This window comes from Pristiophorus japonicus, chromosome X (assembly GCF_044704955.1).
Source record: "Pristiophorus japonicus isolate sPriJap1 chromosome X, sPriJap1.hap1, whole genome shotgun sequence".
Classification (NCBI taxonomy): domain Eukaryota; kingdom Metazoa; phylum Chordata; class Chondrichthyes; family Pristiophoridae; genus Pristiophorus; species Pristiophorus japonicus.
Window position 1 is genome coordinate 13,251,211 of NC_092010.1, and position 20,819 is coordinate 13,272,029.

General features: G+C 47.3%; 1 protein-coding gene across 3 annotated transcripts in view; it reads right to left on the minus strand.

Annotated features, from left to right (window-relative positions):
- LOC139240867 (natural resistance-associated macrophage protein 2-like) overlaps positions 1-20,819 on the minus strand; it is a 413,050-nt gene that overhangs the window by 355,069 nt on the left and 37,162 nt on the right. For 2 of the 3 annotated variants that reach the window (XM_070869364.1, XM_070869363.1), the window contains exon 2: positions 7,479-7,562. In XM_070869364.1, the coding sequence (XP_070725465.1) occupies positions 7,479-7,562 (84 nt within the window). Of the gene's footprint in view, positions 1-7,478; positions 7,563-20,172; positions 20,254-20,819 lie in introns of those variants that run through there. The other variant, XM_070869366.1, reaches the window with a different exon arrangement.

The following is a 20,819-nucleotide window of genomic DNA, read 5'->3' on the forward strand; positions in this document are numbered from 1 at the left end:
AAATATCCCACGGCACAGAAATAGATAAAAGGAATAAAGTGAACAAGAACGAACCATGGTGTGAGAGTGAGGAGGTGACCAAAAACTTGATTGAAAAGACGGATTTTGAAGGTGGAGGATGGAGAGAGAAATGGAGGCGTGTTGCAATGATTAGGGCCAGGGCTTGCTGAATGTCAATCGAACATAAGAAATAGCAGGAGTAGGCCATTTGGCTCCTCAAGCCTGCTCCGCCATTCAATAAGATCATGGGCTCAGCTCCACTTCACTGCCCGCTCCCCATAACCCTTTACTCCCTTATCGCTCAAAAATCTGTCTATCTCTGTCTTAAATATATTCAATGTCCCAGCCTCCACAGCTCTCTGAGGCAGCAAATTCCACAGATTTACAACCCTCAGAAGAAATTTCTCCTCATCTCAGTTTTAAATGGGCGACCCCTTATTCTAAGATCATGTCCTCTAGTTCTAGTCTCCCCCACCAGTGGAAACATCCTCTCTGCATCCACCTTGTCAAGCCGCCTCATAATCTTATACGTTTCGATAAGATCACCTCTCATTCTTCTGAATTCTAATGAGTAGAGGCCCAACCTACTCAACCTTTCCTCATAAGTCAACCCCCTCATCACCGGAATCAACCGAGTGAACGTTCTCTGAACTGCCTCCAAAGCAAGTATATCCTTTCGTAAATATGGAAACCAAAACTGCATGCAGTATTCCAGGTGTGGCCTCACCAATACCCTGTATAACTGGAGCAAGACTTCCCTGCTTTTATACTCCATCCCCTTGGCAATAAAGGCCAAGATTCCATTGGCCTTCCTGATCACTTGCTGTACCTGCATACTAACCTTTTGTGTTTCATTCACAAGTACCCCCAGGTCCCGCTGTACTGCAGCACTTTGCAATCTTTCTCCATTTAAATAATTACTTGCTCTTTGATTTTTTTTTTCTCTGCCAAAGTGCATGACGTCACACTTTCCAACATTATACTACATCTGCCAATTTTTTGCCCACTCATTTAGCCTGTCTATGTCCTTTTGCAGATTTTGTGTGTTCTCCTCACACATTGCTTTTCCTCCCATCTTTGTATCGCCAGGGCTTGAAGGGCCGTTGGACCTACTCCTGCTCTTATTTCTTAGGTCCATATGTTTTTACTAAGCCAGAGAGATAAGCTGTATGGAGAATAAGCAGCCGTCATTCCTGGTCCCGCGGGTCATCGAGTGATCGCCGCTGGGAGTGCACTTGTGTGGACATCGTGAGGGTAGCTGCAGTGACCTCCCTACTCGAACAGTCTGCTGACACTAACTGCGTAAGCTCAACATTAAGGCTTACGACTTGACTGAGGTACCAGTGGGCTGCTAGTGGCCTTGCAGTGCTACCCCAGCATGAGGAGGGGACCTTCTGCTCTTTCAGACTCTGTACCAGACATGCCACCAAGCATGCAGGGAGCTGATTGAAACGCTGCGTTTATCTTTTCAGATAAACTGCATTTACAGTAAACAAAGTGACCACTGAGGCGTGAGAAAGAATTATTAATCCTCTCCTATCTACCATGCATCAGCCTTGGCTCAGTGGTCAAAATCGCACCCGAGTCACATAGTCATGCTTTGCCGTATAATCTAGGCTGATGCTCCAGTGCACGAGTGCTACACTGTCGGAGGTGCCATTAAACCGAGGCCCCATCTGGTGTCTCAGGTGAACTTTAAAGATCCCATGACACTGTTCGAAGAGGAAGTCCCCCCCCCCCGGTGGCCTGGAAAAACAGATTATCTGGTCATTATTCAAGAGGGAGATACATGGAGTTCAGGGTAATCCTGTTCCCACAAAGTGTAGAGCCGCCAAATTTGGAGCCCCCTGGATTGACAAGGATGAGGAGGCAAAAAAGGGAAGCTTATATCAGATATCGAGCGCTCAATACTGCAAAAAACCTGGAAGTGTATAGATAGTGTAGGGGCGAAATTAGGAAAGCAAAGAGAAGGCATGAAAAAATACTGGCAAGTAGAATGAAAGAAAACCCAGAGGTTTTATAATTATTTAAATTAGGGTCCAAAATGGTGGTGTGTGTGTGTGTGTGGAGGCGGAGGATGTGGGTAAGGTACTAAATGAATACTTTGCAGCTGGCATCACAAAAGAGGGGGCAATGCCGACATTGAAGTTCAAGAGGAAGAGAGTGAAATCTGCATGGGATAAACATAGTGAGAGAGCAAGTATTAAAGGGTTTAGCATCTTTGAAAGTAGATAAATCGCCAGGACCGGATGAAATATAGCCGAGGCCATTAAAAGGGAGGAAATTGCTGAGGTTCCGACCTTCATTTTCCAATTCTCCCTGGCTACAGGAGTGGTGCCAGAGGAGTGGAGAAATGCTAACGTTGCACCATTGTTTAAAAAGAGAGGCAGGAATAAACCGAGCAAATATAGGCCAGTTAGTTTAACCTTGGTGGTGGGAAATTACTGGAATTAATTCTGGGGGACAGTATAAACCTTCACTTAGAAAGACATGGATTAATCAAGGACAGTCAGCACGGATTTGTTCAGGAAAGGTCATGTCTGACTAATTGGATTCAATTTTTTGAGGAGGTAACAATGAGGGTCAATGAGGGCAGTGTTTTTGATGTAGTTTACATGGATTGTAACACGGCTTTTGACAAGGTCCCATATGGCAGACTGGTCAAAAAAGTTAAAGCCCAACGGAGAGTGGAAAATTGGCTCAGTGACAGGAAGCAAATGGCAATGGTTGATGGGTGTTTTTGTGACTGGAAGGCTGTTTCGTGGGGTTCAGCAGGGCTCAGTACTCGCGCTCCCTTGCTTTTTGTCGTACAGGTTGAGCATCCGAAATCCAGATACCTTGGGACCGAGGCCGCTCCGGATATTTCCGGACTTTGGAACATCTTTGCCTGGGCCAAGGTAGGTGGGTCGGGCAGCCGAGGTAAGGGGGAGGGGGGGGGCGATGTCAGGCCGCCGAGGTAAGGCAGTGAAGTTGGGGCCGGGGCGAGGTAGGTCGGGCCGGAGCGAGGTGAGGTCGGGCCGCCGAGGGCTGGGACCGGGGAGTCCGGATTTCGGAATAGTTTCCGGTTTCCGGACGACCCCGGCACAGATCGGCCCGTGTCCGGATTCCGGAACATTCTGAATTTTGGAACTCCGGATTTCAGACGCTCAACTTGTATATATTAATGATTTAGACTTAAATGTAGGGGGTACGATAAAGAAATTTGCAGATGATACAAAAAATAGCCGTGTGGGTGACAGTGACGAGGAAAGCTGCAGGAAGATTTCGATGAACTTGAGGGGCCTGGATAGAGTGGATAGGAAGGACCTATTTCCTTTAGCAGAGGGGTCAACAACCAGGGAGCATAGATTAAACGTAATTAGTAGGAGGTTTAGAGGGGATTTCTTCACCCAGAGGGTGTTGGGGGTCTGGAACTCACTGCCTGAAAGGGTGGTAGAGGCAGAAACCCTTACCACATTTAAACAGTACCTGAAGTGCCATAACCTACAGGGCTACAGACCAAGAGCTGGATGGCTCTTTGTCGGCCGGCGCGGACACGATGGGCCGAAATGGCCTCCTTCTGTGCTGTAAATTTCTATGATTCTAACTGGTCAGAAAAGTGGAAAATGGAATTCAATCCGAAAAGTGTGAGGTAATGCATTTGGGGTGGGGCAACAAGGCAAGGGATTGCACAATAAATGGGAGGATACCGAGAGGTGTGGAGGAACAGAGGGACCTTGGAGTGCATGTCCACAGATCCTGAAAGGTAGCAGGACAGTTCAATAAAGGTAGTTAAGAAGGCATACAGAATGCTTTCCTTTATTAGCCGAGGCATAGAATATAAAAGCAGGGAGGTTATGCTAGAACTGTATACAACACTAGTTAGGCCTGTGGAAATTTACTTTCTAAGTTACATTTCCTGTTACATGTATCCTTTTGCAATGAAACAAAATGGAGTCCCGGTCCTCCCAGAAGCCCCTGCAGCGAACAGTCTGCTTCTGCATAAACATGCTAACCTTGACTGATAGCTGATTAATTAAGAAAAGCAGGAGCCATCTGTTTGAGCGAGGGAACCTTGAATATACCCACCCAGCCGGAGGCTCAACCACCAGTTAACAGAAAGAATGTCCTGTTGTAACTCCCTACTAATAACTGTTGCGATGCTAAACCTTAGAAGGATTAGATAACGGTTGTACAGATATGTAAAGACTAAAACAAGGATGTGGTACTAATTAAATGATTGGAGAACTCTTTACCTGTATTTGCTGACCGCAAGGTCAGAACCGATACACGTGATGGAACCATAACTTGTTTGTTATACTGTCTAAAGATATCGTAAATTTGTATCATTGTGGAAGTCTTCGCTTAGCCTTTGACTGAGCGAGACTTTTCCTTGCTGCAAGTAAAACTTATTAAAGGACCATCTACCGGAGCCGATTGTGTCAGAGTCTTATTGAGAGTCGAGATTTCGACAGGGCACAGCTGGAGTACTGGGTACAGTTCTGGTCACCACATTACAGGAAAGATGTGATTACACTAGAGAGGGTGCAGAGATTTACGAGCATGTTGCTAGGACTGGCAAATTTTAGCTATGAGTAAAGATTGGATAGGCTGGGGTTGTTTTCTTTGGAACAGAGGAGGCTGAAGGGAGATTTAATACATAGGAAGGGTCTGTTTCCCTTAGCAGAAGGGTCAATAACCAGGGGGCATAGATTTAAAGTAGTTGGTACAAGGATTAGAGGGGAATTGAGGAGAAATTTCTTCACCCAGAGGGTGGTGGGGGTCTGGAACTCACTGCCTGAAAGGGTGGTAGAGGCAGAAACCCTCACCACATTTAAAAAGTACTTGGATGTGCACTTAAAGAGCCGTGACCTACAGGGCTATGGACCAAGAGCTGGAAGGTGGGATTCGGCTGGGTAGCTCTTTTCCGACCGACTCGGACACGATGGGCCGAATGGTCTCCTTCTGTGTCATAATTTTCTACGATTCATTGATCATCATATTGCTGTTTGTGAGATCTTGCTGTTTGCAAACAGGCTGCTGTTTTCCTTCATTACAACAGTGACCACAATTTTAAAATACTTCATTGGCTGCAAAGTGCCTTGGGAGGTCCTGAGGTTGTGAAAGGTGCTATAGAAATGCAAGTCTTTCTTCCTTTCCATGGCATTATTCAAGAGGAATAGGGGTACGGGTAGGAAAGCAGAGAAGGTAGGGGAGAGCAGCATGAGGCTGGGGAGCAGCAACGCAAACACGCTAGGGGTCAGATCAGGCAGAGGCAGTGTGCAGCCATACTTGGCAGGCGAGAAATTCGGGCCAGGCAGAGCACACAGGCTTGGGACCTGGCTGTGTTGAAGAAAAAACATTTAAAAATAGGCAAGAACACTTTAAAAAAAAAAAGTACCATCTCAAGGATTGGTGTCTCCAAGGAGAAGTACTGCTGACAGCAAGGATAAACGGGTGCTGGACATTGCAGGCTGCCATTTTGTTTCAGGCTGCAAGCAGTCGGACCTCTCTCAGCCCACCTATATAAGCCAGCAATCGTGTTTACTTTGCTGACTTGTTCTTTGAGCAAGAAGTTGAAATTGTGACTTTTGAACAATTGTGCAACTGTTTGCGTTGGTGCCCATTATGTTTTTGGGTCTTTTCATACGTCTTGTATTGGCTCTCCTGTCTTCAATCACTCTCACAGGCAAGTCCCAACTCGATTTTCGCCTCGAGATCCAGCTAAGCTTTTGGTAACATGCCCAGGAAGTCAACAGCAAACCCAGTCTGGTAACTGCTTTTAAACTATTGGACAGGTCCTGTGCCTCCATAAAATCCCACTCCAGCCTATGAAAGTAGTGGAGTATCACATCAGACCTCATAACGTTTCACATATCAAGAGATGAATAAACACAAAGGTCAGAGCCATTTAATTTACAGTAGACATCCTTCGAGTGGGCAAAATAAGATCGCAACTCTAAAAATGAATAATCGCGTGGAAATAACTTCAATAGAATTTCCTTTTCCTGGAACTTCAGACCATTGTGGGAGTTTAATTAATCAAAATTGTTTCTGGAAAATTTAAACTTCATGGGATTTTTTTCGGGCACTTTAAACTAATTGGGAAAAGCAAACTTCTACGGATGCTGGAAATCGGAAATAAAAACAGAAAATGCTGGCAGTACTCAGCAGGTCGGGCAGCGTCCTGCAGGATAGGTCATCGACCTGAAACGTTAATTCGGTTTCTCTCTCCACAGATGCTGCCTGACCTGCTGAGTGTTTCCAGCATTTTCTGTTTTTATTTTAAACCAAGCGGCTCCTCCTTTGACATTTTTCAAGAGGATCGTGAATTAAACAGAACATCTCTCAGAAGAGAGCATGACCGGGACTGCCTGGATTTTTAAGACCTGATCATTCACATTTTTTTTTAATAAAAGGAACCATCATCTACAAACTGAACCAATCTGACAGCATCGAATTATTCCTCTCTCCAGCCTGTAACTTATACAACTTGCAGCATTTTATCAAAATATTTGGTACAAGAATCTGAACCGCAGTCATGTTTTAAAACTGTACTGGGGTTCAATGAAATGGGCACCACACCAAAATCCGGTCATCTCCCTGGTACTGCCAGGCTCAGTTACTCTGCCAACCAGTCCTTCCATGGCGCTGGCATCATTCGGACATCAGAAAGGACCCCCCCCCCCCCCACCAGTGGCTCTGTGAGATTATCCAGTGAATAGTTCAGGCATTCAGATTAGGAAGGTGTGTGCTGATCGGAGGTGGGTCACTGAGAGGAGTAACTTCACCGACACTCGCCACCTAAACGCACGTGTCAGGAATGGCCACGGGTGAGCTTGCGAGAGCGGAGTGCGCCCAGGGAACTGAACCGCAGTTAATCGGGGCGGGGGAGGGAAAGAAAAGGGGGGGAAAAATATTAACAGATGATTGCAACTCTTTCTGGCGCTTTGAGTTTGTGAAAGGAGCCTGTGGGCACTTTTAGTTGCGGGTCAGATGTTGCAACAGTTGCAAGCCCAGGCCAGGAATCAAAGCGTTTCTGGACACTGTGGTTTACAACTGGTTTTGGAGAAGAACGCAACAAAAGGAGGCTGGAGGTCAGACCAGCTTGCTGCCGATACTTGATTATAAAAAGACGAGACGCAACCAAACCAGCTTAGAAAAAGGACAAAAGGCCTGAATGAACATGGCTAAGCGTTTATAACCTTCAGGTCTAAAAGATAGAGATAAAAGGAAATGCTGCAAACACACCGATGAACACTGTAGGTTCACAGCATTCGGTGTTGTGAAGTGAGGAAGTGTAGGGCTGACGGTGCTTGTGGAACCCGAGTCGGCAAGGAGATAACCCCAGATTGTCGGCTGTTGCTCACATGGTTCTGAAATTCAGCCAGCAGTGTCAATGGGAGCGAGGCGATGCACCGCCAAACTCGACCAGAGGCAGAGCGAGGTCAGGCACAAATGATTTGTGGACACCAGCAGGATACAAGTGCTGTCTTTACCTGTCAACTCTTTCTTTTCCTGGTCGGGGGCCATGGTAAATGGAACCAGTCTACACGCAGAGTTCACTGCAGAAGCTGCGTTTCCTGTAGCAGATGCAAAAAAAATAATTAATTAGACGCAGGAAAAAAAAAGAACAGCAAATGGAGGAAGGGACTGCAGTGTCGACTCAGCACAGACAGGCATTCAGATCAAGCCGACCCAGCAGGAAATGAAGTGCAATAACTACCCTGGAATGTTTCAGCACAGTGCCAAGGTTGGCACACAGTGACCAACTGAACACAGCGCCTGATCATTTTAAAAGGGGCTCCCATCTTTTTCATGGCTGCTACAATACTTCAAATTTTACACAGTACAGATATAAGAGTGAAAATGTATGACTCATATACTGCACTTTACACCATACAGATATCACACACGGTGTAGATGCAAGACTCGTATACTGACCTCTACACAGACCAGACATAGCACACAGTGTAAATGTATGGCTCACGTACTGATGCTTACATAACAACATAAGAAATAGGAGGAGTAGGTCATTCGGCCCCTCGAGCCTGCTCCGTCATTTAATAAGGTCATGGCTGATCTGATCATGGACTCAGCTCCACTTCCCCGCCCGCTCCCCATAACCCTGTACTCCCTTATCGCTCAAAAATCTGTCTATCTCCACCTTAAATATATTCAATGACCCAGCCTCCACAGCTCTCTGGGGTAGAGAATTCCACAGATTTACAACCCTCGGTTAGTTAACCAATCCTCTATCCATGCTAATATATTAACCCCAACCCAGTGAACTTTTATCTTGCGCCTTATTAAATGCCTTCTGGAAATCCAAATACACCACATCCACTGGTTTCCCCTTATCCACCCTGCTCGTTACATCCTCAAAGAACTTCAACAGATTTATCAAACATGATTTCCCTTTCATAAAACCATGCTGACTCTGCTTGATTAAATCATGCTTTTCCAAATGTCCCACGACTGCTTCCTTAATAATGGACTGCAGCATTTTCCCAACGACTAATGTTAGGCTAACTGGTCTATAGTTTCCTGATTTTTGTCTGCCTCCTTTTTAAAAATAAATAGGGGCGTTACATTTGTGGTTTTCCAATCTGCTGGGACCGCCCCAGAATCCAGGGAATTTTGGTAGATTACAACCAATGCATCCACTATCTCTGCAGCCACTTCTCTTAAGACCCTAGCATGTAAGCCATCAGGTCCAGGGGACTTGTCCGCCTTTAGTCCCATTATTTTACCGAGTACTACTTCATTAGTGATAGTGATTGTATTAAGTTCCTCCCTACCTATAGCCCCTTGATTATCCACTATTGGGATGTTTTTTAGTGTCTTCTACCGTGAAGACCGATACAAAATATTTGTTCCAACGTCTCTGCCATTTCCCTGTTCCCCATTATTAATTCCCCAGTCTCATCCTCTCGGGGACCAACATTTACTTTAGCCACTCTCTTCCTTTTTATGTACCTGTAGAAACCCTTACTATCTCTTTTTATATTTCGTGCTAGTTTACTTTCATAATCTACCTTCCCCCTCTATCATTTTAGTTAGCCATTCTTTGCTGGCTTTGTTCACGTCAGGCAGCCAGTTGACCCCCAAAAGAACTGTATTATGTTGGACGGAGTATAAATCAAGAAATAATGGAGGCTTGTAATAAAGGAACGGCAATAATCATGGGCGATTCTAACCTTCATATTGATTGGACAAAGCAAACTGGCCAGGGCAGCCTTGAGGAGGAGTTCATAGATTGTATCCGGGATAGTTTCCTTGAACAGGACTTTGCGGAACCAACCAGGGCGGAACCAACCAGGGAGCAGGCAATCTTAGATCTCGTGTCCTCCCACTAGTCTTGGCCACATTGTATGCCTCGGTTTTCAATTTGATACCATCCCTTATTTCCTTAGTTAGGCACGGATAGTTATTCCTTCTCTTAGTCTTTCCTTCTCATAGGGATATATTTTTGTTGTGAGTCATGAAATATCTCATTAAATGTCTGCCACTGCTCATCAACCCTTCCATACATTAGTCTATTTTCCCAGTCCACTTTAGCCAACTCTGCCCTCATACCTTTGTAATCTCCTTTATTTAAGCTGAGGACACTGGTTTGAGAACCAACTTTCTCACCCTCCAACTGAATTTGAAATTCAGCCATGTTGTGATCACTCATTCCGAGAGGATCCTTTACTAGGAGATCATTTATTAATCCTGTCTCTTCACACAGTACTAGATCTAAGATAGCCTGCTCCCTGGTTGGTTCCGCAAAGTACTGTTCAAGGAAACTATCCCAGGTACACTCTATGAACTCTTCCTCAAGGCTACCCTGGCCAGTTTGCTTTGTCCAATCAATATGAAGGTTAAAATCGCCCATGATTATTGCCGTTCCTTTTTTACAAGCCTCCATTATTTCTTGATTTATACTCCGTCTAACATAATACAGTTCTTTTGGGGGTCAACTGGCTGCCTGACATGAACAGAAAGCTTTCAAGACGTTCAAGAGTCTCCAAGCTATGCTACTGAGAAATCCACAGGCAATGTCTCTGTTTGGCAGAGATGGAGGGCACGCTCTCTTCATAGGGAGACATCAGAGTTACCAAAGTCGACGGAATAGGGTCCATGTTTGAGGGACCCCCAACCTGACCCCCCCCACCGACTCAACCCCCCCCCAACCTGAACCCCCTCCACCCGACCCCACCAACTCGATCCCCCACCCCCCTTTGACCCGACCCCCCCCCCCGCCACTGACTCGACTCCCCATCCCGACCCTCCCTCTCCCCTCCCCCAGCGACCCGACCCTCCACGCCCGACACGACCCCCCACGCCCCGCCACCGACCCGACTCCCCCACCAACCCGACCTCAGCGACCCCCCCCGCCAACGACCCGACTCCCCATCCCACCCCAACTCCCCATCCCACCCCGACCGCCCCCCCCCCCCACCAATCCGACACTCCCTCACCCCGCCACACCGACTCGACCCCCACCAACCCGACCGCCCCACTGACCCGACCCCAGCCACTCCCCCCACCCCACCAACCCAACCCCACCCCTCACCCGACCCGTCCGACTCGACCCCCCCCCCCCCACCGACCCCACTCCCAGGATGGCACACATAATGGTGGTTCTATCAGATGGAGATGCAGATCTCCCGCACCAGCTCCTTGCCTCGCTTGCCTTTCTGCAACCCAATCCTGGTAGGCACAGATCTATGGACATACGAGCATGTGCTCCAATCCCCAGATAGGTCAGTGCTTTCCCTCCCTCCAACTATTGCCGCTTTTTTGCCACAAACTTGCCTCACAGTTTTGTCCCGAATCTTAGGAAGCCCTTCTATTGCATGGATCGGAGTTTTGAACTATGAATTGTTTGGACAATGCCAAGGCTAATCTGCAATAGGATCCTTGAAGAAAAACCAGATCAATCATACAGTGGACAATCGTGCCTCACTTCTGCTTTGCGAGAGATTGGTTCAGTGAGTCTCCGATCAATCCTTACTTGGATCTTCGAACTAGAGTACACATCCCGGATAAAATCCAGGATTTGGCCATCTACTCCCATAGCTTCAATATTCTTCATAAACTCTTTTCTTTAAATTGAGCTCGCGAGATGCGGGTGACTCTGCCAAAGCCGGCATTTATTGCCCAATCCCTAGTTGTCCTAGAGAAGGGGGTGATGGTCCTTCTCCTTGAAACGTCGCAGTCCTGCTGGTGATTGCTGCTCCAACCATGATGTTAGGTAGAAAGTTCCAGGATATTGACCCAGTGATGAAGGAGGAACGACGATACACGTTAGGATGGCGTGTGACTTGGAAGGGAACCTGGAGATGGTGGTATTCTGACATCATTGCTGCTCTTGTACAGAGGTGGAGGTAGCAGAGCAGCCCAGTGCTGCAGTGCCACTTGTCGAGGGTGTAACCGCGTGGGGTGAAATAGTAGCCAGTGCTGGCAGAGGGGGTGGATGTTCAGTTGAGTTGCCGAGAAGAGTGGTGGATGCAGAAACCCTCACCACTTTTAAGAGATGGTTGGATGGGCACTTAAAGTGCCGTAACCTGCAGGGTTACGGATCTAGAGCTGGTAATTGGGATTAGACTGGATGACCTTTTTGTTGGACGGCGCAGATATAATGGTAAGTACTGCAGGGAGTAGAATACGGCCAGGGTGATCTCCTGGACTAGTGTTGATCGCCAGGATGGGTCGGAGAGGAATTTTCCCACATTTTTTCTCCCTAAATTGGCCTGGGTTTTTAATCTGGTTTTTACCTCTCCCAGGAGATCACATGGCTCCGGTTGGGGTGGAGTGTAGAATGTTTCAGTATAAGGGATGTCGCAGTTGTGTGGGGCGGACTGGTTGGGCTGGGTGCTCTTTGCCTTTCCATCATTGTTCATTGGTTTATATGTAACCTTCAGGGCTGCTGACCGAGGGCCGTGTGGCTCTTTGTCGGCCGGTGTGGACACGATGGGCTGAAATGGCCTCCTCCTGTGCTGTAAATTTCTATGAGTTACCAGATAGAAAGTCTGATGAAAATCGATGAATATAATGCAAGTTGTTTGCCGATGAACCATAATCTGCCGTACACATTCCTCACAGGGGCAAACTCCAGCCTGCTTTTCTGATTATCCCACCCTCTCCGATGGGCGCCGCGATAATCTAAAGAACCAGCTTGAGAGCAGCGGATATCAAGGAGACCCCGCAGCAATTCCTGGGCGGAGTAGGGTCCACCTTCTTGTGTGTAGAAACCACAACTGTGCTCAGTAACACCAAAGTATGCATGGCCCAAACCGAGTCTGTTCAGCAGCTTTGGAGGACAGCTGCAAGGCATGATGCCGGTTTTGGGCAACGCTCACCAAGACCATCGCTGACTCCCAGCATCTGCTTACAGCAGCTTCAAGGAATTCGGGGCAATAGCAGCCGGGCCTGCTGCCCTACCATTAGCTGCGAGATGCAGTGCAGGAGTCCACTGAACGGCTTCATTCATTCTCTCTTATCAGTACAACACACGCCTGCAGTATGTCCAACCCCCATGCTGATGGGTCCTTACTATTCCTGCTGGCTCAGAAACCAACTCAGTTATGGTAGTCGCTCCAGACCCCGCGGATACCCTCGCAGAGGATAGTCTCGTAGCTTTATTAGGGAGTCGTTAGCAATAAGCCCGGTGAAACCCAAACAGACCATCACTGACAACAGACTTTAGCCAACGCTGCAGTGAGTTGTGGGTAATTGTGCAGCTCAGCCCAATCGACTGATCCAGCTTCATCTTCCCAATAACCCCGGCCGTGTGATGACACTATCAAAATCAACTTCCGCACAAGCTCTTCACCCTCCAAAAAGGGTTTAAGTGCTACTCTAATGGCTCTCTGCTTTTACAGTGCTGGAAGCAGGGTTCGAACATAAATGGGCTGAGAAAAACATTGAGAAATTAAATCATAACATACGAATTTTAAAGCACGAAGGCAGACATTAGGCCCATCGCCCCTGTGCTCACTCTCTCTGAAAGAGCCGAGTCCCATTTCCCCCACCGTACTTTCCCCATTGCCCCTGCCCTTTCCCCACACCCTTTTAAATTTATAACCCTGTATGTGAATCATTTCTTCTAGCCTCTCCCTTCCCTCTGGTGATGACCTTAAATGTCCCCCCTCTGGTTACTGACTCATTCACCAGTTCAAATTGTTTTTCTGATTCACATCATCAAAACCATTCCATCATTTAGAACACCTCCATGAGATCTCATAACCTGTGAAAAGGGCCCCGGTTTCCCCAGCCTCTCATCCCTGGGATCACCTTCGTGAATCTCCTCTACACCCTCTCCGTGGCCTTGACATCCTTCCTAAAGTAAGGCACCAAAACTGGGCCCAATATTCGAACTGTGGCCCGACCAATGATTTGCATCAGTGTAGCATCACCTCATTTACAAAACTAAGAAGTCACATATTTTAAGGGAAAAAAAAAGAGTTTTATCACCTTGTCCTCCCACTGTTCTAGATTTGTGTGCTTGAACCTGACTCTCTGTTCCTTCCTGACTCCCTTTAAGGTTTTACCATTTAGTGTTGTAATGTATTTGCTTCATGGGTTCTTTGCTTAAGAATTCATACCAACACATTGGTAATAAACCAACTAGTTCTTAACAGCAAAGGTTTACCACATAACACATGATGAGTTCATCCACTAGGCTCATAACTGCATGCCTCAACCAAGACCCAAAATGGCTGACCGAGACCCAACTGGCTGGGGTTTTAGAGTCTTGTGAACATCACGTGACTGGCTTAGCCACTCCCAATGCAACAGCTCCACAACTGTGTGAGCATACTCACAGGTGCACACATGACAAGTGTATATTCTCGTTCCTTATTCATACTCACAAAATGTCACCACATTTCTCCACGACAAATCTTATCCGACATCTATCTGTTTAATCTGCAAAGCAGTCTACATCTTCCTGAAGTCACTAACTGCCCTCTGCAGTTAACCACACTCCCAGTTTTTGTGTTATCTGCAAATTTTGATGTGCCCCTATACCAAAGCCTGGGTCGTATATGAGGGGAGCAATAGTCCCAACACTGACCCCTGGTGGAGGGAGGGAGGTGGGCCGGAGGAAAGGAAAGAAGGAAGTTGCATTTCTATAGCGCCTTTCACGACCACTGGACGTTCCAAAGCGTTTTACAGCCAATGGAGTGCTTTTGGAGTGTAGTCACTGTTGTAATGTAGGGAAACACAGCAGCCAATGTGTGCACAGCAAGCTCCCACAAACAGCAATGTGATAAAGACCAGATAATCTGTTTTTGTGATGTCGATTGAGGGATAAATATTGGCCCCAGGACACCGGGGATAACTCCCCTGTTCTTCTTCAAATAATGCCGCTGGATCTTTTACATCCACCCGATTAACTAGTGCTCTTTGTTTTCTGTCCTTTAACCAACATCCTGTCCATGCTGCCTCACTCCCTTTTAATTGTATCCTATGTGGCACCTTATCAAACACCTTTTGAAAAGCCACACACACAACATCCACTGCACGTCCTTTACCAATTCAATCTGCTACTTTATCAAAGTCTAAATTTGTCAGAAACCACTCGCCTGTAACAAATCTATGCTGACTGTCTTTAATTAACCCATGTCGTTCTAGGTGAGTGCCCTCTGGAAGCTTACCCACTGCCAATGTTGGGCTGACTGGTCGATAGTTAGCTGGTTCATCCCTCTCTCCCTTTTTGAGCAGACACGTTGGCCCTGAAATCCCGGCCTCCCCAGGTCCGTACAGACCCAGCGAGGCATCACAAAAGCTGGTTTTCGGCGCGCAATGCACATGCATTTGTCAAGTTTCTAGCTTGACAGATCCTCCGCATTTCGGGGAGAAGGACATTCCCACGGCAGAGATTGGGCTATTTGCCCGTCTCTTGCCCAGCGAATGTCCTTAAAACTCTTGCGCCTGATAGCCCACTTTTAGGGAAACTAGAAGATTGGGAAAATTTTAAACGACAGCAAAGAATGACTAAGAAAGCAATAAAGAAAGGAAAGATAGATTACGAAGGTAAACTTGCGCAAAACATAAAAACAGATAGTAAAAGCTTTTTACAGATATATAAAATGGAAAAGAGTGACTAAAGTAAATGTTGGTCCCTTAGAAGATGAGAAGGGGGATTTAATAATGGGAAATGTGGAAATGGCTGAGACCTTAAACAATTATTTTGCTTCGGTCTTCACAGTGGAAGACACAGAAACCATGCCAAAAATTGCTGGTCACAGGAATGTGGGAAGGGAGAACCTTGAGACAATCACTATCACTAGGTGGGTAGTGCTGGACAGGCTAATGGGACTCAAGGTAGACAAGTCCCCTGGTCCTGATGAAATGCATCCCAGGGTATTAAAAGAGATGGCGGAAGTTATAGCAGATGCATTCGTCATAATCTACCAAAATTCTCTCGATTCTGGGGAGATACCAGCGGATTGGAAAGCAGCTAATGTAACGCCTCTGTTTAAAAAAAGGGGGCAGACAAAAGGCAGGTAACTATAGGCCGGTTAGTTTAACATCTGTAGTGGGGAAAATGCTTGAAACGATCATTAAGGAAGAAATAGCGGAACATCTAGCTAGGAATAGTGCAATCAAGCAGACGCAGCATGGATTCATGAAGGGGAAATCATGTTGAACTAATTTACTGGAATTCTTTGAGGATATAACGAGCATGGTGGATAGAGGTGTACCGATGGATGTGGTGTATTTAGATTTTCAAAAGGCATTCGATAAGGTGCCACACAAAAGGTTACTGCAGAAGATAAGGGTACACGGAGTCAGAGGAAATGTATTAGCATGGATAGAGAATTGGCTGGCGAACAGAAAGCAGAGAGTCGGGATAAATGGGTCCTTTTCGGGTTGGAAATCAGTGGTTATGTGGTGTGCCACAGGGATCGGTGCTGGGACCACAACTGTTTACAATATACATAGATGACCTGGAAGAGGGGACAGAGTGTAGTGTAACAAAATTTGCAGATGACACAAAGATTAGTGGGAAAGCGGGTTGTGTAGAGGACACAGAGAGGCTGCAAAGAGATTTAGATAGGTTAAGCGAATGGGCTAAGGTTTGAAAGATGGAATACAATGTCGGAAAGTGTGAGGTCATCCACCTTGGGGGAATAAAAAAAAACAGTAAAAGGGAATATTATTTGAATGGGGAGAAATTACAACATGCTGCGGTGCAGAGGGACCTGGGGGTCCTTGTGCATGAAACTCTTTTTGGAGTTCACCTGCAAAACATAAAACATTAAACGGTGCCACCCGACCTGGGTGACACTCCAGACATTTACAAGGCCCTTTTTTTCCCCCCCTTTTTTTTTGTTTTTTTTTTGTGTTTTTCTTTTTTATTTTGGGCACTAAAATCACAATTTTTCCCCAGTGCCCCCTATAAAAGGGAAGGGGACACTAAAAGCACCGGCAATTAAAACAAATTAACTTTAAAACATAAAATCAAATTAAAATTTGGTTGCCGGGCGTGATGATGCACTCCAGTCCCTCCGGTGCCCACCTCTCGCGGAAGGCCGCGAGCGTACCGGTGGACACCGCGTGCTCCTTGTGCATGAAACTAGGGGACACTAAAAGCACCGGCAATTAAAACAAATTAACTTTAAAACATAAAATCAAATTAAAATTTGGTTGCCGGGCGTGATGATGCACTCCAGTCCCTCCGGTGCCCACCTCTCGCGGAAGGCCGCGAGCGTACCGGTGGACACCGCGTGCTCCTTGTGCATGAATCCCAAAAAGTTAGTTTGCAGGTGCAGCAGGTAATCAGGAAGGCGAATGGAATGTTGGCCTTCATTGCGAGAGGGATGGAGTACAAAAGCAGGGAGGTCCTTCTGCAACTGTACAGGGTATTGGTGAGGCCGCACCTGGAGTACTGCGTGCAGTTTTGGTCACCTTACTTAAGGAAGGATATACTAGCTTTGGAGGGGGTACAGAGACGATTCACGAGGCTGATTCCGGAAATGAGGGGGTTACCTTATGATGATAGATTGAGTAGACTGGGTCTTTACTCGTGGAGTTCAGAAGGATGAGGGGTGATCTTATAGAAACATTTAAAATAATGAAAGGGATAGACAAGATAGAGGCAGAGAGGTTGTTTCCACTGGTCGGGGAGACTAGAACTAGGGGGCACAGCCTCAAAATACGGGGGTGCCAATTTAAAACCGAGTTGAGAAGGAATTTCTTCTCCCAGAGGGTTGTGAATCTGTGGAATTCTCTGCCCAAGGAAGCAGTTGAGGCCAAGCTCATTGAATGTATTCAAGTCACAGATAGATAGATTTTTAACCAATAAGGGAATTAAGGGTTATGGGGAGCGGGCAGGTAAGTGGAGCTGAGTCCACGGCCAGATCAGCCATGATCTTGTTGAATGGCGGAGCAGGCTCGAGGGGCTAGATGGCCTACTCCTGTTCCTAATTCTTATGTTATGTTTACCAGCATAAGAGTTTTAAAACATACAAAAATCATAAAAATAACATTTAAAAACACATTTTAATGTTAAAAACGCTGCCCATTAAGGTAAGTTTATTTTAAACTATAATCAAAACTTTAAAAAAAAATCAGCAAATTTTTTTTTCCAAAAAACATTTATATCAACTTTAATTTCTATAATGTATTTATTTGAGGTGTTTTTTAATGTTTTATGTAGTATTTGGGTGTTTGGGGGCATGTCTCATTCATAGCAACAGGATTTTCAGACTTACGAAACTCCTATTTCTATGAATGAGAAAATAATTTACTGTGATTGGGTGTCCAGGCCCACGTGACTTCTATGGACGTCCCAACGTGCACGCGCTCCGTTGCGCAAGGACCGGGATCTCTGGTGGGCGCAGCAGGAAATGGTATGTGCGCATCTTTTTAGCCATTTTCTGACTCGTGGGAAGCAGAAGACCGGGATTTCAGGGCCATTATATTGACAACCCTCCAGTCCTCTGGCACAACTTCCATATCCAAGGTTTGAAAGCTTTCTGAATGGCACAGCTCAAATCTGGTGTTTGTTTTAACCAGAGTGGTGGCGAGCCCATTGTCCTGGGCACTGGCTCACAAACAGTTAATGAGCTCTGATCCTTCTGTCCGTCTCTCACACCAGGTATTGATCCTCCCACTTATACTCAATGTGGTGTCAGAGGAACAGCAGTTATATTACAGAATTCAGCAGTTTGACGAGAGGCGCACACGGGGTCCCACCCCCCAGTGTCAGGGGCACGATCTTAAGCCAAATCCACATCCACACGAGTTCATTTGCGGCTGATAAAAATTTGCTGAAGAGCTCAGTTAATGTTTGCCTCTCGATCACATGACCCAGTGAGAACAGCAGCCTCTCCCCGCCCCCCACAAGGCCCGACACCTATTTTCAGAGAATGCCCCATGTATTGAAGTACAAGAAGTGGCTGCACAGTGCAGATATGCAGCAGGACAAGTTGAGCTGGAGTGTGGAGATGGTTTCGACATGAAGAATCATTTATCTGGGCAGCCCCTGTTGTTGCTCTCAAAGTGCTGTTTCACACATGGTTAGCCCTCCACTGAAGGATTTGAACAATTGTAACTAGCCCACGTAAGCTACTTTGCCTTTGGGCTGGCCCTGCCAGCTGCAGACGCACGAGTGCCCGTGGCAACATCGCAGATAAGCTCGCCACATTTGCCAAGGCTGCTGAGAGACCAGCGGATCAGGAGGCCATGGCACCCACACAGGCCCCAAGCTGACTGCCCACCCTCCCGATCAAAATCAGCGAGGAGGTGCAGAGCGCGCGAGCGAGAGATGCAGAGCGTGCGAGAGAGATGCAGAGCGTGCGAGAGAGATGCAGAGCGTGCGAGAGAGATGCAGAGCGTGCGAGAGAGATGCAGAGCGTGCGAGAGAGATGCAGAGCGTGCGAGAGAGATGCAGAGTGCGCGAGAGAGATGCAGAGTGCGCGAGAGAGATGCAGAGCGTGCGAGAGAGATACAGAGCGTGCGAGAGAGATGCAGAGTGCGCGAGAGAGATGCAGAGCGTGCGAGAGAGATGCAGAGCGTGTGAGAGAGATGCAGAGCGTGTGAGAGAGATGCAGAGTGCGCGAGAGAGATGCAGAGTGCGCGAGAGAGATGCAGAGCGTGAGAGAGATGCAGAGCGTGCGAGAGAGATGCAGAGCGTGCGAGAGAGATGCAGAGCGTGCGAGAGAGATGCAGAGCGTGCGAGAGAGATGCAGAGCGTGCGAGAGAGATGCAGAGCGTGCGAGAGAGATGCAGAGTGCGCGAGAGAGATGCAGAGCGTGCGAGAGAGATGCAGAGCGTGCGAGAGAGATGCAGAGCGCGCGAGAGAGATGCAGAGCGTGCGAGAGAGATGCAGAGCGTGCGAGAGAGATGCAGAGCGTGTGAGAGAGATGCAGAGCGTGTGAGAGAGATGCAGAGCGTGCGAGAGAGATGCAGAGTGCGCGAGAGAGATGCAGAGCGTGTGAGAGAGATGCAGAGCGTGTGAGAGAGATGCAGAGCGTGTGAGAGAGATGCAGAGCGTGTGAGAGAGATGCAGAGCGTGCGAGAGAGATGCAGAGTGCGCGAGAGAGATGCAGAGTGCGCGAGAGAGATGCAGAGCGTGTGAGAGAGATGCAGAGCGTGTGAGAGAGATGCAGAGCGTGTGAGAGAGATGCAGAGTGCGCGAGAGAGATGCAGAGCGTGTGAGAGAGATGCAGAGCGTGTGAGAGAGATGCAGAGTGCGCGAGAGAGATGCAGAGCGTGTGAGAGAGATGCAGAGCGTGTGAGAGAGATGCAGAGCGTGTGAGAGAGATGCAGAGCGTGCGAGAGAGATGCAGAGCGTGCGAGAGAGATGCAGAGCGTGTGAGAGAGATGCAGAGCGTGCGAGAGAGATGCAGAGTGCGCGAGCGAGAGCGAACGAGAGCGAAAAACACGAAACCAAAAAAAAAAAACAACCCTTGCTGTAATGTTTGTCATTCACATCTCGGTTTTTATTTCCCCAATTTTCTCTCCTAAAGGACCAATTCGCGCTGGGTACAGATTCAACGAAAAGCGAGAGAAAAAAAATGACAACATTTCTTTCAACAAGTTGAAATTCTTCCTGGGAAAACAGCCGCGAGCTGTTTTTACACAGCAGTTATTGGAGAAAGCTGCTTCTCTCGAATAAACCATGCTCTGGACCGCCTCCCCTCAAAAACTCAAACAATACCAGTCCACAGTTTAAAAGCCAAAACTACTTACAGTGTCCTTCACAGCAGAGGCTCTCAAACTTTCCAGTAGAAGCAGAGCTGCGAGAACAGAGAAAAGTCCACAATTCTTTCAACTGGAGACTCAGTTAAAAAAAAGGCTGCAACCTTCAGCCAGTCACAAGACCAGCCGGAATACCTCACAGTTCATTCACCAATGGATGGCGGGGGATGGGAGGTCAGTCCCTGCCCCTCCTCCACTATCGCTACTGCCAAGGATCCCGATTTTAAAACAGGCCACACATGACCCACACCCATTGCTGCACAAAATCCTTCACCTACTTTGTGTGACCGGAAGCCACCCTGCAATGTGGTGAGGCCCCTGCTCCGGCCACATTTGCAAAGCGGCATTGATCGAGAGCACTGCTGATGTCGCTCAAACTGCGGATGGCCAACCCCAGTTAAGCCACGCTATTCTGGCACTTGGAGCTTTCCCCAGTATTTCAGCCAGGCCTACAATCAAATGGCTACCCCAGCATCCAGTGCTTCCGCTACGGCCTTCCATTAATGTCACCGCCATCAATAGCCTCCAGAGACAGGGACCAAAAACACCTCATCGACATTACCAGCAAATAAGTATAGTATTAAATTCACCCAGTAACACTGGAGTGTCAGCCGTGGCTCAGTGGGCAGCACCCTCGC